The sequence below is a fragment of the Lathamus discolor genome, chromosome 9 (genome assembly GCF_037157495.1).
Source record: "Lathamus discolor isolate bLatDis1 chromosome 9, bLatDis1.hap1, whole genome shotgun sequence".
Taxonomy (NCBI): Eukaryota; Metazoa; Chordata; class Aves; order Psittaciformes; family Psittacidae; genus Lathamus; species Lathamus discolor.
Genome location: NC_088892.1, coordinates 4,796,483 through 4,813,658, shown reverse-complemented (window position 1 = coordinate 4,813,658; position 17,176 = coordinate 4,796,483). Strand labels below are relative to the sequence as shown.

Sequence of the window (17,176 nt, the reverse complement as noted above, 5' to 3'; positions counted from 1 at the left end):
AGGTTAACCAGATATTAACCAGACATGGCCATATGTAGCAGTGACACTAAAATACGCTGCTGGGATATCTGACAGTGCGGAGTCAGCATCTTTCTCTGGCAGTTGGGTTCCTACCACGGGAGTGCTGCGGCAGTCACATGCATTTACATCTCTATGCAGTTGAAGAGATGTTCACCTGAGAGCTTCAAGGACCTCACCCTAGAGAAGTGGACCAGAAGCCCTCTGCTAGAAGAGACTGTTGATGCTTTTTCCCTGTGCAGATCTCACATCCCACCTCTCAGCACCAGCCCACCCTTCATCTGAACATTAAATACTCAAAATAAAGGCTAATCCTTACCACCGTCACCGCATCATTCAGGAGCGATTCGCCAAAGACCAAAATGTGTAGCTTTTCATTGACGTGTATCTCTTCAAAGACAGCCAACACCGCCACAGGATCCACGGCAGCGATCAGGCTGCCGAACAGGAGATTGTGGAGCAATGACACATCCTGCAGGCGAAAGGCTTTCACCTGGCAGATCCCATACAGGGAGAAGCCGATTCCAAACACATTCCATATCGTCCCCACGACCGCATAGAGGAGGATTGTACCAATGTTCTCAAAAAAAGGACGGCTGGGCATGAAGTAACCTGCGTCAAGGACGATGGGTGGCAGGAGGTACAGGAAAAAGATGTCGCTGTCCATAACAGGTGGTGACTTGTCATTTAAACCATAGATGATTCCCCCCATGATGAGTCCTACAAATATCAATAAACAGCTTTCGGGAACAACAGAAGGCAGCTTGTTATAGAGATGAAACCCTGGAAGGGGACAGATAGATGAAAACCATATTATCTCACCAGCCCAAACTGGTTAAATAGCACCAAACACGCTCCCACTTTCAGCAGGCTACACCTTAGGGTAGTCATAATCAATGCCCACAATTAAAGTGAAGTCACTCAATCAAAACTTTGCTACAAGATCTGAAAGATCACTGAAAATACCAAACTTTCTAAAATTACTGTTGGTTCAGCCTGCATTGCATCATGGCATAACGTTAAAGATGTATTTTTAGGTAATACACCAATGGAAAAACTAAATAATCTGCATAAATAAAAACATTTTTGGAATTATTTATGATGTAATCTAGCTAACAGGCCCATCTTTAGCACCTATATAAATAGCAACTGCTAATTTTAAACAATACACATTCTATACATTAAAAAAAAAAGCATTCTCAATTATAAATGCTGCCATTTTTAGTATTACTTAATCATTAACAGTTAAAGCTAAAGGCAACATTTAAAACAGCCCAGTTGAGTCAGCCTTGTGCAACACCCAATGCTAGATAGAAATGCAGACAACAATAAGTACTTAAGGTTTTTAAGAGCAAGGCATTTTCATTTGAAGATGAAGATGTCAATGGGCAACTTGCACATAGCGTAGCTCACAAGCTAACTGAGATGAATGCACACTACGGTACATACTGCAGTTAAATAAAACAGAGATAGAAAGCCCAATAGATCTAGAAAGCCCAATATTCTTCCTACTAACAGCAACAGCATGCACAGGTGTGAACTTCCAGATGGAAAAACATCATTTCCAACCACAAATGCAACTGAGTACTTATTTTCTATGTGTGCAGCATGTCTGGCACACAACCTGTGCATCCTTAGGACTTGGCATGTTATCTCAGGCTCCAAGATTAGTGAAGCAGTGGCCACTCCTGCCCACACCATCCCCACAGAGACCCTTGTCCCTCCTCATCCTCTCAAGATGCCTTCCTTACCTATTTTGGCCAAGGACGCAAGCATGATCCAGAGGGTGATTTCAAAGGGGACTTGGACATGCTGATAATCCAGAGAGAAGAACGCGTGCTCTGAGGATTCGTTGCCCTGAGCTTCCTCTGCAGCCCAGCTGATGTTCTCTGAGATGACATCCTCTAACTGTGGCATTGGTGGGGATCCCTGCAGAGCTCTGACCCTGGTGGCTTGGAGGACAGAGTAGAGCAAGGACCAGGCTAGAACAGCAGCTGCAGCTTTGCACCCTGGCCTCTGATTTTCCATTTTCCCTGGAAGCTGTCAGCCACAGGGATTTGGGCACTGCCTGCTCCTGGTCAGCAGCTGCCACTGCTGCGGTGGGTGGTTGGGAGCACTGCTGGAGTCTCTGGAGCTCAGCTCGCCCTCGCTGCATGGGTTGCTGCAAAGAGAGGAGCAACCGCTCCGCCTCACACTGACTCTCCTCCCTGGTCCATTAGTTTCCAGCTGGGAGACTGTGCTGGAGAATTGCACCCTTTGGCACCACGTGCCCAAGCAGGCTCCTCCTGCAGAAGCTTCCTTGAAGAAATGCTTCATGCACACCCCAACCAATAGCACACCTCTGCATGCTTGAGAAAGGGATAAGGTGCATTTACTCCTAACTCTTGACATATTTTGACTTCCAGTCTCTCAGCAACCCTTTTTGGAGGGTGAAGGTGGCAGACAGGTTTTGATGGAACAGGTCCCACATCAGCCTCATCCAGAAATGGACCCATCTTACAGTAGACTTCAGTGGATTTCTCCAGTGCCCACAGAGGGAATGCACAGCAGCAACATGACTGATAATCACAGCTTCCACTGTAAATCCAGCAAAGCACCCCATCTTAGGCTAAATACAGAGCTGCAGTATTGTGCTGGGCAGAGATCACCTGTGCTGGACAAATATATTTCAACAACTGCTTAAAGCTTCTTCCTATAATACAGGAAGAGTTCTCTTTACCTCTCTTGCCTACTTGAAATGGCACCAAAAGCCCGTTGAGCTTGCTTACGACAGCTGAAGAGACAAAAATAAAATGTTATTAGCAACAGTATTAGATGTATTAATAACAGAGATTATAAACATATTGGGCCAAATTCCTCCATTGTGGAGTTTCATTAAGTTGACGCGGTTTCAACAGGGATAAATTTGGTCCAAAGAACACACATAATTAAAGTACAGGGGCCCCAGGCTGTTGCTAGACTGATCGATGGCCTATTTGTTTCTCTTCAGCTGCCTAAATGACACCAAAATTGAGCTGGCAATAACAAGCTGGTGACCCCCTTCTGTGCTGTAAAGTAAGGGCCCAAGACCATGCAGACTCAGATCCTGGGCTTTCAGTACCATGTGAGCTCCCTGTTTCTGATCTTGGTTGTAAAGCCAGAGGAGGATAACTTTGGGAGACAGGAGAGATGCAGTGATACACTCGTGGAGTGTATCCTTTAGCATGGATAATTTGAATTTGAAGTGTGCCTTTACCACACTTGCTGACTTTAAAGCAAAGCAACACTCCTCTCATTCGAGCAGTCTTCTAGCTAACTCAGCTAGTTTAAGCTCGGTGCCACTTCTCCTTTTGTATATTTAAAAGTAAGCAAAATTGCAGGGCAGACACTTGGAGGAGAGAAACTCCACCAGGTTTTCCTCCATCTCTGCTCCGTGGTTCAACTCCACAGGGTCTGGAATGGGGAAGAGAGGAAGACATGAGAAGACAAGATCCCTTGTTACTCCAAAGGAGGGAGAATGCTGGGCTTTTAACAGCAATTAAAAAGTGATTAAGAAATTACTTAGCCAGAGCTAAGAGCCACGGAAGCAGTTCTGAGCCCAGGCTCACATTCCAAGGCATTGTATCTACTCTTTCTGCTGACATATTTGGTGCTAAATTTGAGAGTTTAAAGACTTGTTCCATTTGGTGGCATGGAAAAGGAGTTTTGCCAAGCTCCCATTCTCCTCCATCCCAAATGCTCCATTTTGAAAACACAAGTTAATAATTGCTCACATTTACCTTAAGGTAAAAATGAAACGTTTGCATCTTGGAAGGAAAAAAAGCCCTGCAGTGGGGAGCTCAATAGTGCTACCTGGAAAATGAGTTTGTGGGTAGAATCGATATCTATTTGATAATGGAACCAGAAAAGCAACAGAGTTGTGATGGTATCTGAGGAAGGTCAACAGAGAAGAGAACATTAAAACATGCCTCACTGTTTTCAAGTAAAGTTAACTTATAAAATCAGGACCTTAAGGGCTAAGCAAGAGTTAACAGGTGAAGCAAAAAGACACTCATATGTACTTATTTACCTTAACTGCTCACCAAACCTCTCTGCCCAAACAGAGCTAAACACACTGTAGTCCTCAAGATAGTAAGTGTTAACAGAGGGGGAAATAGCCTGAGCCAGTACCCTGTGCAGAGTTTCTAATGAATCCGTGTCCTGGTTTCTCTTGTCTCTGCTCCTTTCTTCAACAAGGGTCCACGCAATCAGTGCAGCCTCTCGCTGCACACTGGTTTTCATCCTGCAGGCCTTCAAGTGTCTCTCCTAAAAGCTCCATCCCTTCTCACTTTAATTACGGGCTTGCCATACCTAGACCTGCACAAGAATAGTTAAAGACCCTTTGCAAGTATTTCGGACATTGTATTTCATGACAGTGAGAACCTTCAAGTCTGCTTTTAGGATTCTGAAGCTCATCTTTCTGGTTGCATTGTTTTACCCTGAAGTTCTATATAAATAGGCTTGATACTTCACTTAAATTCTTACATGTATACTTGTTCATTACATATTAGTTATAAATAAACCGAAAGCCAAAGGCAGAATGTTTTTCCAAAGTTCTATTATAACAGAATATACGTTGTTCCTCTTGTAATGGATATTGATATTATTGAACAACTTTCTAATGTGAGTACCATTTGATCATACATCCATTGACATGCTTTCATTTTCTTTCTAATGTAATGTGCTTTCCCAGATTTTAGGTTTCCAGGCTAAATTCTGATGCCCATAATTGTATTGACGAGTACCTTGTCCCTGCTGGAATGAAGAGGACTACGAGAAGAACAGAGTATTGTGTGATATAGTAACAGCAACCAGAATTCAGGGTCATGCAATGAAAATGTTATGTTAAAATAACTGTTTTAATTCCTTACACTCCTTAATTGATAGCAACACATTCTTTGTCTTTACTTACTTAGACAGCAGAAGGAAGAACACGAAATCTTTTCCCTACCTTGCTGATGTGTAATTACTCCTAAGTATACTCCAGCTCCTCTTTATCACTATGAATGCAGGTATAGTTTAACAAAAAAAGAAATATTTGTAAATTAAATCATAATTTCCATCACCTCCTGAAATTCGTACATCAGCTACTGAAAACTATAGGCGAGAAATGTGAATAAGCTTATGCCTTATATAGGGGGAAAGAAAAATAACTTGTTGTGCGCCTTTTAGCTCCTGTACCACAAAGACTTTCCATATTGTTTGGGCCTCAAATCAGAAAATCATTTAAACCTTTACTCAACTACAAGCACTCAGAGTTTCACAGTTTATGGTTAATAATGTGAAAATCATATGCTGGACTGGGGCCTCCCAGAAATATCCAGCACAAAGAATCACACAGTATAACTGTCTCAAGACATTTGCCAAGCTCGTAACTCGAACAATCGCCTTATTTTTCAGCTTCTCCTCCTCACCACCTGCATTTTCCATTGCATTTTAATATGCCCAGTGAAGACTGCAGATGAAATACTGATCTTTCTGAAGGTCCAGGACAGAAGAGTACACGTTTCCATCTGTACACAGGCCTGCGAGCAAACACAGAAAACACATAACGCTGACAGGCAGTTCAGCAACGTTTAATGGGAACTGAAAATTAGACCAAGCCCCTCAACACACTTCTCTTGCTGGGAAGGATCACACTCGCAGCTGTTCCGGACAGCTGGAATGGAAAGCCCCCTAAAACTCGAGTTATAGCATGTGTTTTTCTCAGCCTATCCCAGGCCATGAATATATTGAGAAACCAACTTAACGTTGCAGTGAGCTGGATGAGTTGATGTGCTGCTTAACTCATGAGCACCCCACAGAGCTCAGGCAAGAATGGATATTTAACTTAACAACACTGACCTCATTCAAAACTCTGGTTTTAATGAAAATTTGAACAAAATGCAATGTTACCAAGAAATGAGTAAAGAAGAATAAATCGGAAGAATAAGACATTCTCTTTGCCCACACTCTCACCATCAGGAAGCTGCAGAGGACGTATAGAACAGCAGATGCATATTTTATGGTTCATTGCTTATCATTTTGCCAACTTGAAAAACACAGCTTTATCACTGATGATTTTATTTGCTAAATGGAGAGAGTTGGACAAACAGCCCTCCCCCTATCAATAGTCACAAGATCCAAATTCTTCTTGCTTTGTACCTACTTTTTCCGTACAGCTTCCGCACAGTTTCCATACCGCTTGCATTGCAAACACAGCAGCCTGGTTACACGCCCCACAATGCAGCAGTCGTCTCAGCTTCACAATTAGCAACACATAATTAACACAGGTCTTAGAGAATTCCTGCAGGGAAATGCCAAGTACCATTTTAATCATTTTGGCACTGACTTCTGTTTGGATTCTGCTTTTGTCAATAACAGTTCGAGCACTTTGAGCAACTGCTTAAATCACTTGTAAACTAAATGGGCTTTAATATTTTTCCTTACCATTATAACTGGAGAAGCCTGTAATTGTGGCCTTAAAATATCCAATTCTTCTCCTTTTGCTAACCTAAAGAAATATTTGCCTGATTTAAACTCCAAACTTGGGCTCCCAGGGACACATCCAGAACTCGCACAACCACAAATCAGATTCATATTCAGGTGGCGATACAAGATTTCTTCTATTAAATAATACTTTTAATACTGCTTAATTTTTAGGTGATCAACCTAAAGTCCTTAAAGCCATGCAGAAAATCTCCAGATCACGATGCTATAGAGCAGGTCAGACTAAGAGACCCAGAAGCTGAGCTCACCCAGAGGAGTCAGCCAGGAGGTGAAAGTTGTTTCTCGTTAAATGGGAGCCCAAGCCCCTTGGACTTCCAGGGATCATCCAAACCCTCCTCATGAGAGCACTGCTGAAGGCTTTTCCTGCTCCGGTCTGAAGCATTTACACATAAACAAGACTGGGAGGCATTCATGGCAGAGGAACAAACTCCTGCAGGAACCTGTCCTGGTAGATGAGCATAGGTCATGCCCATGTTTTTGCAATTCCCCATCCTTTCTTCAGCTACAGTCTGGCTGATGGGAAGGGTGAAGGCGTGCTTTGCCTTACACACAGAGAGCTTCTTCTCATTCACCGTTTTCTTCCAGTTTACTCAACTCTTCCTGTTCCCCAACCAAATTGCTAACCACCCCCTGGAAAAATACGCAATCGTGGACAAACCAAATGCTGACCACTAGTGCCGTCATGGTGCGTGGTCACAACAGTGCTGTAATCCCAAAATAAAGCAAGAACCAACAAGCAAAACGAACCCTGTGAATCAGTGCAAGTGATCACAGCAGGCAAACGGCAGTGCCACCTGCATTGAGCTTGTGACTGTAAATAAAGTCATAGAATGGCTCGGACTGGAAGAGACCTTAAAAGTCATCTAGGAAGATGATGTCAGTCACCAACACTGCAACCCTGTCGCAGAAAGGCATCCAATTTGTCAAGCACAATTTGCCTTTTGTGAAGCCATGTTGGCTGTCACCAGTCACCTCCTTGTTTTCCATGTGCCTTGTAATAACTTGCAATAAAGTTGTAGTAGACTCAATGTACACAAGCACTATAATCCCACACCTTGAAGGTGTGAGCATGCTACACCCCCTCAGCGCTGTACATTTACTGATGATACCCCAGATATATTCATTCACGGACTTCAACTCAGCGTGAAGATCAGTCCCTGTATACTGGCTTATGGAGCAGCCCTCTGCTCTTTGGGCACACATACACCTACATACCACACTGTACTCCAAAGCAGGCTGAACATGAACTGTTAGGCAATGCCTAGTTTTTCTGAAGTCCTTTACATGCTGAATGCAGCCTCTGGTTTCTTTTTGTGGAATAAGCATAAGCAGGTGGCTACTTCCTAAGATGTATTTGTTAGATAAAAATATTCAATAAATCTATCCAAAGGCCATACCAGCGCAATGGCATTGCCTGTGTTCAGTGACCTGTACTTTACACTCCATAGCTGGGCTCAAGCAGTGCATGGTTAGTGAAGGGAAGCAGAGCTGTGCCACCTTCCTTTCTAAGTACGCAAGCACCTCCAGCACATACTACTTTACATTATAATTTGCATGACTTTTGCATACACAACACTGATGTCTTCCCTTCCTATTCCACGAGAGGATTCTTGTAACTCAGCTAGAAGGAAAGAGGAATAAGAATGAACAGAATTTGTTCATTTAAAACTTCAAGCCAAGATGTTTTGGAAATCAGTTTGCAGATATGTTCCCTGGTCCATTGAGTTCACAAAAGTTATCCATTTGGAACGAAGCACTAATACGTTTTATGTACACAAAGAGTGAGAGCAGGCATGAGCCTGGGGTTTCTCTCACTCCTCTTTGTTAATGTTTGTTTCATTTCAGATCAGTAATTAATTCTTGAAACACCAATTTTGCATGGTTGAGCAATGGAAGAGCAAGTAAATAAATGGCCAGTGTGCCTCATACATTTGGCAATGGAAAGCAGAAGTGTGCAGTCACCACAGATGGGGAGTGACAACAAAAAATAGCAACATAGCACATTAAGAAATTATCTTGTTGCACAAACCAAGAATTTTTTTTTAAAGCATCCAGGACCCCTATACAGTCAGTCAGAGCTTAAAGGCCAGCAATATTCCTTGAACGTATGTCCATCGCAAGGTACTCTAAGCATTGTGCCTTGGAACTTGGGAAATCTCTACAGAGCTTCCTACAGCTGGGTACAGAATGGCCTGAGAATCTGCAGAAAAGCCTAATACAAAAGCATTAGAATCGAATTGAAGCCATACCACATTGCTTAATGTAAAGCGAAGAACTCCATGCTCACAGCAAAGCCTGGGTTTCCCATCCCAGGTAAACAGGAGGGGGAAATTACAGCTAGCACCCCTCTTTGGGTTAATTCAGCTGCAATGACACTACCAAAATAAACACATAAGCCAGCCTCAACTAACTTGCCAGCGCTGCTGACAGACTGAGCAAATAGAATGGATCACAGACTGGTTTGGGTTGAAGGGACCTCAAAGCTCATCCAGCTCCAACCCCTGCCGCAGGCAGGGACCCCTTCCACTGGAGCAGCTTGCTCCAAGCCCCTGTGTCCAACCTGGCCTTGAGCACTGCCAGGGATGGGGCAGCCACAGCTTCTCTGGGCACCCTGTGCCAGCGCCTCAGCACCCTCACAGGGAAGAGCTTCCGCCTAAGAGCTCAGCTCAGTCTCCCCTCGGGCAGGTTCAAGCCATTCCCCTTGGCCTGTCCCTACAGGCCCTTGTCCAAAGCCCCTCTCCAGGTTTCCTGCAGCCCCTTTAGGCACTGGAGCTGCTCTAAGGTCTTTCCTTATGGAGCCTTCTCTTCTCCAGGCTGACCCAGCCCAGCTCTCTCAGCCTGGCTCCATAGGAAGTTTATATTCCCAATAGGGAATCTGACAGAGTTCGGAGCAGCATATTTCAGTTTTACATAACTGGAGCTATATTTAGGAAAGATGCTGTTTCCACTTACCCTCAAGGAGAAGCAGCACTAACAAGACATGGAAAACCCCTGCAAGCCTTAGTGCTTCTGGTTGGTTTTAAAGACAGAGCTCTTCTTGTCTCCTACAGTTACCACTCACCAGGTGAAGTTCCCCAGCCCCTCACTCACCTCCTTCAACACTTAAACACCAGTAAATAAAGCCCCAGGGACGTGGCAAGATGCCAGATGGTTTCTAAGAGACGGCAATTTAATGCGATTTTAACGATAGTGCCAAATTTTCTCCCTGAAGAAGAGCCCCAGACAAGCATCCCAAGAGAAATAAAGCCCCAATAGACATAGTCCAAAGAACACCCCCAGCACATTTTGTGCAAGTTTCAGTAACCCATCTGGAGACAATCCTGCTGCTGACTGATGCATGATTCCACACCCCCCAGCATGCTCCACTGCATCAGATACTCCTCCAGCTTTTTCCCTCTCCCAGAGCACTGCCCCCAAGCTAAGGGGAAATACCTGCAATCACTGCAAGGAACAGGACAGAAGAAGAAAGGTCTTTGGCCTCTTGAGATTCATGGGTCAATACTAAACACTTTCATTTCCACTTCAGAAGCCCATAGGCAGCCAGGACCTAGTACATAGGAGTGGCAAGGCTTGCTAGCAGCTGGGCACCCACACAGGTGATTTATATTCCCAATAGATTGATGGGGTCATCACAAATAAGTTAACTCAGAGGAGATGCAGACAGGAGTTAAGTGATAAAGAAGATTGGCTTAATTAAAATCATATAGCTAAACTTCGTAAACCTATACGTAAAACAAGAGCAAATCGGGGAAAAAATATCAGTATTGCATTTTTATATGTAAATTATCGCAGAGAAAGATGGATTGCCATCTTTCTAGATTTTAACCTGCAGAATATAACAACATCAGTTGAGAGAAGCTGTTGTTCTGCATGCTTGAGCATCCTTTTTTTGTGGGAAATAATCCTCCCTCCAAAGAGAGCCAGACTTTGAGATTTATTTGCAAAATGGTTGTAAAGCTCTGGAAATCCTGAACTAAGAGGTACTAAAGGAACCCACCACTAGATATCACCATTTCACTATTTAATAGATAGCACAAAAATCTTTAACGTTGATCTGGCATGTAAAAGTTCCTGTTACCCAGGTAGACTGAGTCACCTTCTATGGAGGCTTGTTGCCCATGACAGAGCAGGCTGTCCTAACTACAGGTATTGTTTAATTGGGTAGATTTAACTGAAGAGTCCAGCTGCCTCCAGCATCCTCATCCCATTACTCGTCCCTTGTCCCCAGTTCTCCGTGAGGATATGAGATGGGAACTGGATGTGAAAGCAAGAATTCCCTGTCAGCACGTCTCCCTTAATTTCTGGCACGTGGGTGAAAAGAGCCACCAGCCAGCACTTGGCCTGTAAAACACAGCACTGAGTTCATCTGTAACAGAATACACCTGGTGCTCTCCAGCAGAGCGTGCCTTGGAAGTGGATTTCCCTATGTAATCTGAGTTCACTGAGCCATTTTTCCTGCGGGCGACAGTGGGTGCAGTTCCAATGCAGTTGATGGAGTTCTACTCAGATTCACAAAGGGACTCAGTACCTCTCAAACATAAATAAATCCAAAGCATGCCATGGATTGAAACATATCAGTCTAAATAAAATTGACATTAAACCAGTATCAAAGTGTGTAATAAATGTATTTGTCTTGGCTTTCCAGAAATATCAGATTTTGCTCCTAAAATGTATTCTGCAGCAACATACACGATACTTTTCCATGGGCAAAACTGCACAGCAGCAATAACAAAATAAGGTCTGTGGTGCTTTATATTAGCATTTATCTACATCCTCATTTGCACAGCTGAAACGTGTATTTTTGTGCTATGCAGCTACATCACTTACAAAGAATTAATTTTCCCTTTCCTTCCTCCAAACTGTTCATTAAAATTCTAAAAACTAAGTCATCTTATGTTCTTCTATTAGAAAAACAAAACCAGAAAGCGTGCCAGCAATAAAGTCATGTACTATCTTTACAGGTGCTAGACACATCCTCACTTCATCCACATCCATAATATGGCTGGTGTTGGTATAGCTGCTGTCATGGACTCTGTAACATGCTTCTCACTTCCATCGGGTTGTAATACAAGCTAAAGTTATCAGAACAGCCTGTATCTGTAGCCTTTATTACAATGCTGCTTGTGGTATTGTGTGCTCTTTTCCTTCCAGATAAAATTGTCCACATATTTGGTGAAACTAATTAAAACTGGGCTCTGAAACCCGTCCTGAAACGGGATGGGACTGACGCAGATTCACAGTGGCACACACAGAATGTTCATTTTCACACTCTTCCACTGTGCCATTTCTCTCCAGGTGATGGAAGAAGCAGGGACGTCGGGGCAGCTCCCACTGCGGCAGCCAACAGTGCACAGCAGCATCTGTGAACATCAGTATTGAAACCACAGCTGGCTTCAATACCTAGGGCCAGGACTCAGGGGTGAGAAGGAGAGAACAGGTCTACCTCTTGTGCGTCTCAGGGCTGGGAAGGACAGAAAACTGACCAAAGTCTGAACCTCAGCCATAACTCCAACTTCCACATTTCCTGAGGAAGAACTCTGTGCAATTAACTTCTTTCAGGACTTCAGTCTGAACTATAAATACACCCCAGGGGAAATCAAAGGCAAGGGCAAGGCAGCACAAATGCCACAGAGCACTTTTTTCTGTGGTTAATTGCAAACCCTTTGGCTACTCAAGTCCTCCAGAATATTTTTCCTCTCACCCTCAGTTAACTTGTTCTCTGCATCTCTATCAATGCAGTCCTTCGGCCTCTTCCGAAGGACTCCTGACTTGGTTTTGAATGCTGAGAAGGAAGCAGGGCAATGTGCAGTAAAAGCAAAGCATCGTTTCTTATTGCCCTCTTAGAAAAGTGATATTCATTTCTTAAGTGTCACGTGCACTCCTTACACCACCACCAAGGCCGTTGGGCATTTCTGATTCGGCAAGGATGGTCACTTCAGTCTTGGACACGTATGAGTCTGATTTCATTTAACTATTTTATTTGCCACATGCTCAGCAGGAATTGGTTTTGCCAATCTGTTGCAGTCATCTTACCTTGCTGAGGGTGCAGGTGCTTCATTTCCAAGGAAATAAAAGCAGAGTCCATTTACTAAAAACACAAATAAACCATAACCAACAGTATACTGACAGAAAGCCGCACGGGTTTCATCAGAGAGGTAAGGATTTATTTAAAAGAAAACCATTTTTTAAAGAAAATTAAACACTTTTACAATCTTGATCAACTATCACCCAGATTTTCATTGTAACATACACATACTCCACCTACGCAGTACATTTGCAATAACATTAGTGTCTTCATTCATGTATCTTGTCAATGTATCTCCTATGTATGGTACACGCAAAATAATCCCCGAGTCCTGCATGCATCCATCTGCTCACAAGGCTTTCAAACCAAGGAAACGTTTTCCACTGTGATCAAGCTTTGCAGGAGCAAAAGTTGAACGTCAGTAGTTCAAACTTGGGCTTCAACTACATAGTCCAGTCTAGCAAAGACAACCTGACTCCTTCACAGTCTCTTAGAGGAAAGTTTTATCAGCCATGTTTCAACTGATTTTTCTTCCTTTCAGGAGTAAATCCAATGGTATGTGGTTATTCATACAGACAGAGTCTTAGGAGGACATAAACAATATAAAAATAAGGTTGAGTAGTATTTTAGAGAGAAATTAATTTCAAATTCTATATTAGGAAAAAAGAAAACAGTGACCTTTACTTCCTCTGCTAACAAAGTATGGTTCAAGCCTTAACGTATTCATTTGAAAAAGTCTGTAGTGTGTCAATGTTTTCATTTCCCAACCTAATTCTTGGAGTGAAATAATCGCATCCAAACCATATTCACCGCTCCAGCTAAGCCGAGCAGTCACGATGTAAACTGAGTCCTGCAGCTCTTTCTCGTGCATGCTGGGTTTGAGATTTGTAAGTTTGGAGTACTGAATTCAGAGCTATTCCTATGGGTAGTGTTGCACAAACTAAACAACGCTAAAGATTGCAAGAGCACTTCTCTGGCTTTCGATGCTTCGATACTCTGCTCCTGAGATAGCTGAAAGCTTATCTGAGTCAGGTTATTCCTTATCCAGCTGCAGGTGAGGAGGTTTGTTACAGAACCACATCTGGTCAGGTTTTCTTCAAAAACCTCTTTATAGAGCTCTGCCACTTTTGTTTCCATGTACCTGTTGAGCATGGAGTTTGAAAGGGGCTCCTTACAGAGCACAATACTCCTTTCCCCAGCTTCATCTCCAGACAGGGACTTCACACGTGGTTTTTCAGGATGCTCACACGGAAGGGACTGACCTAGAGGGATATCTGCAGACAGCAGAACAGGGCCATCGGGAAGTTCATCCCACGCATGGTCCAAAACACAGCCTGAATCACACGCATGGTCCCCCACGCGGTCTCCCCCAATATGCAGGTCAGGGTAGTTTTGGTAAATGCTGTTGCACAACCAGGACCTGTACAAATCCACCTGATCAGTCTCCTGTTCTCTTCTGGGGATATGTAAAGCCGGTGACACGGTTCCTTTCACAAGCGCTTTCTGTTCCTTTGCAGGTTCCTTTTCTACACATCTCCGCTGAGGACTGCTCCTGTGTTCCATTTTGTTACTTCTAGCAGAGAACTCACCCTGCTTCTCGTGTCCATCGGCAAAGCCTCTGATTTTTGGGTAGTCTACAAGTTTCTGTCTCCAGATTCCCTCTTTATCCTTTCTGGATGCATGAGATTTGTGAGGCTTATCTTGATGACAGCTTTCTTTATATATGAATCTAGTTAAGATGCCTTCTGCCAACATGATGACAAGTGTGAGTAACAGCCTGATCAGCAGAGTTCCATGTAGTCCTGTGAATGACAAGCAGAGTACCTCAACCTTCTCTGGACAAAGAGGAGTAATAAAAAGTTCACAGTGTGCTTTTCATAAAGACTGGGATTCTTTTGTTCTCTCTCCAAAATACTTATTTTTACCAAACTGCATGCTTTTCTAGTTTCAGCCTCTATAGCCTGTCAACAAGTGTCATTCAGTAGGTACAGGAAGGGCATTAACTGGGTCCTTCATCTCTAATACGACCGCTGCTCCTAGTAAGATCTCTGTATTGTGGCTAGTTGAGACAGATCAGTTACAGGCTGTAAAAAGCAACAGAATTGTTTTACTTGTCTATATCACTACCATCAGTTGCACATCAAGGTTTTCCACTAAAAGGCAGGAAGTTCCAAGAGCTGAAGGAAATCAAGATCAAATTCAGATTTAGAGGTTGATTCTGAATTGGTCTGAGCCCTCCTGTGAGGTGCCAAGGACCTTTAAAAGATGTTGATAGTTCCAATGCAGCAAAACTGCATCCAACATGTAGTTCACATATAGAAATGCTTTTAGAGTTCTTCTAAATGATGGATGTAAAAGATAGATATTAATTTGTCTTCCCCAATAGCAATAACTAGTATGCTTGTGTATCTGTAGGCTTTATCATGTGCATTTAGTAAAACTGAATGCACATGAACAATTAAAAGCTGGCCAATATGTCTCAAAATAATCTACTGTGTTTAGCAGTTCTTTACCATTCCTTTTGAATTCACCTACTGTTAAAATCAGTGGGAATCTTTCCCCTTAGTGCCAAGTCTGACCTAAACTCACTAAGGAAAAGATCCTCAGCACTCCTCTTGTGGAGGCATGGCAAAGATGAACACAAGAAAATGTCTGTTCCTCAAATGGCTTTTTAATCTCTGAGTAATTCAAGTACCTTTACATGCCTCTAGTGTGCTAATGGTTTGAAACAGGGGGCAGAGGCAAGGGATGAGGCAGCTTTACTGCAGAGTACGTATAAATCGCCCACAGAACGTGTCACACTGGCATGCTGTTGAGAATACACCCAAAACTCTACTTGCATCATGGACAATTAAGGCTCAATACTTTTCACTGGGCTGGCAATTTCCATCAGTAGTGATGCCATGCAAGCCATTATTTAGCCCTCCACACCAATGAAACCACTGCAGATTGAGCATATATGATATATAACCAGAAAGATCCTCCTCACTTTATTCATTTGCTTCTATCAATCACCCATCAAACTCGATCCACTGGATCACCTTTTTAAATCCCAATACTCCTTCCAGACAGCTGTTCTACAACTCCAGTTACTTGAAAGATGGGAGTTTTTTATTTCCCACCTGTTGGCACATTATGGCCATTTGCTTTTTCTTTTCCAGGGCTCTGTTTCAGCTGAAAAGGCATCGCTCCTGAAGCTGAAGGCAACACTGGAATTACAACGTGCCAGCAAGTGAGGCAATACACCATGCCTTCTCCCGGTTACATTAGCATAACCATTTATTTTACCTACGGGATCATTTACATATGCTTCCTGTACATCTGAAAAATGGGATATAGGTACCCAGTTCTTTAAGTGCTAAAAAATACTGCTGCACTGCTTTGAAAATGGTCATAGTGTTCATGTAGATGGTCAGAGTGTTAATGTAGAGCTAAAATACGGGTATCTTAGCAAAACTGCCCTCTTTAAGTAAAGCAAACGGTGCCTGCATTCTGGAACAAAGAGTGAGGAAAAAGGGCCCAAAAAGCCCAGACTTACCAAACCTTGCCGAGTAAGGGAGGTGGACGGTCACATAGCCCAGAACTCTCCTACTACAGCGGCTGCACGAGAACAGATTCTTACATACCTTTGCTTCACTGCTGTCTGTGTGGAAAAAAACAGTACACATGATTTAGTTCCCCATTTTTTTCCCCTTTTAAAACAGAAGTGATCCCATTGGAAAAGGGCACGGTTTTTGAATAACCAAGTGACAGCAGAGCTAAAAGAGGATGTTAAGAAAGCGAATGGAGTTGTTTCTGGCTGTGGTGCAATGCTGATGAGTTGCTAACTGCCACAGTACATCGCTTAAAACCAGCTAAGTCCTCTGAAGGATCACCATGTCTCACTTCACCCGGCTGTTCAAAACCGAGACTGAATTCCATCCAACACTTCCATCTACAGAAGTTCAGCTTCATGCTGTCACCCTGACTTACAGAGGCGGTGATATTTACAACATTTCCCCTTTTGAAACAAATAGCCAGATTTATGGTCTTGTGACCTTCTTCTGGTGGGGAAGAAGTGGAAAACTTCATCAAATTTTCGAATGAACTATAGCAGCACACAAAGTCACTCAATTCAGCCTCTGTATTTGATAAATACAAACGTGAAATAGACGTTCACTACATTAACTGCTTTATTCAGAGCCTAGCTGCTGCAGGTCTATTATTTTCCATTTAAACCAGCACTATTTAATTTTAAAACACCAACTGCTTCGAGTTTCCCACAGCAGCTCCTTATTTACCCCAGCCCGAGTTCGAGCTCTCTGGGGATGCCTCCTCTGCCAGGTTTAATGACAGCGGCACAGCAAACCTGGTTTTCGCTCGTTTCCCCCTCCTAGATGGGCTTTTTTGCAGCCGAAAGGTGCTCACGGGGGCTGGGATGCACTTTATAGACACCAAGAAGCACGATTCATCCCTCAGGCAGCACACTTCAGACCCAGAGAAGACACGTTTCAGCGCCCGGCGGCGGCGGGCACGGGCAGCAAAGGCAGCCGGGAGCCCAGCGCAGCGGGGCCCGACCCCTGCAGCAGGCTCAGGCGGCCGGGCCGAGCCGCAGGGCTGCGCTCGGCCGGGCAGTGGAAGGATGCG

General features: G+C 43.5%; 2 protein-coding genes across 12 annotated transcripts in view; both read right to left on the bottom strand.

Annotated features, from left to right (window-relative positions):
• The window catches only part of LOC136019485 (sodium/hydrogen exchanger 2-like), a 37,191-nt gene extending 27,111 nt beyond the window's left edge, over positions 1–10,080 (bottom strand). The window contains exons 1-5 of one of the 10 annotated variants that reach the window (XM_065689723.1): positions 9,958–10,080; positions 6,185–6,322; positions 4,168–5,561; positions 1,770–3,926; positions 338–801 (exon numbers count right to left, since the gene is read on the bottom strand). In XM_065689723.1, the coding sequence (XP_065545795.1) occupies positions 338–801; positions 1,770–2,046 (741 nt within the window). In that variant the 5' untranslated portion in view covers positions 2,047–3,926; positions 4,168–5,561; positions 6,185–6,322; positions 9,958–10,080. Of the gene's footprint in view, positions 1–337; positions 802–1,769; positions 5,562–6,184; positions 6,323–6,773; positions 6,861–9,477; positions 9,587–9,957 lie in introns of those variants that run through there. The other 9 variants (XM_065689724.1, XM_065689728.1, XM_065689730.1 and 6 more) reach the window with 9 other exon arrangements.
• A 2,587-nt stretch (positions 10,081–12,667) lies between these two features.
• On the bottom strand, positions 12,668–17,176 carry LOC136019312 (TLR adapter interacting with SLC15A4 on the lysosome-like). Of its 2 annotated transcripts, XM_065689406.1 has the most exons (3): positions 16,089–17,176; positions 15,673–15,747; positions 12,668–14,352 (listed from the first exon to the last, which is right to left on the bottom strand). In XM_065689406.1, exons 1-3 carry the CDS (start codon positions 16,216–16,218, stop codon positions 13,382–13,384), a joined length of 1,176 nt encoding a protein of 391 aa, XP_065545478.1. In that variant the 5' UTR covers positions 16,219–17,176; the 3' UTR covers positions 12,668–13,381. The 2 variants fall into 2 exon arrangements, with proteins under 2 accessions (XP_065545478.1, XP_065545479.1); XM_065689407.1 differs by lacking the exon at positions 15,673–15,747 and having other exon boundaries at positions 16,089–17,175.

Coding starts and splice junctions, on each gene's coding strand:
- LOC136019312 (XM_065689406.1), bottom strand. CDS start 16,218: ATGTGTACTGTTTTTTTCCACACAGACAGCAGTGAAGCAAAGGTATGT. Junction 15,748..16,088: donor CCCTTACTCGGCAAGGTTTG/GTAAGTCTGGGC, acceptor TGTTGCCTTCAG/CTTCAGGAGCGATGCCTTTT. Junction 14,353..15,672: donor TGGCCATAATGTGCCAACAG/GTGGGAAATAAA, acceptor TGTCATTCACAG/GACTACATGGAACTCTGCTG.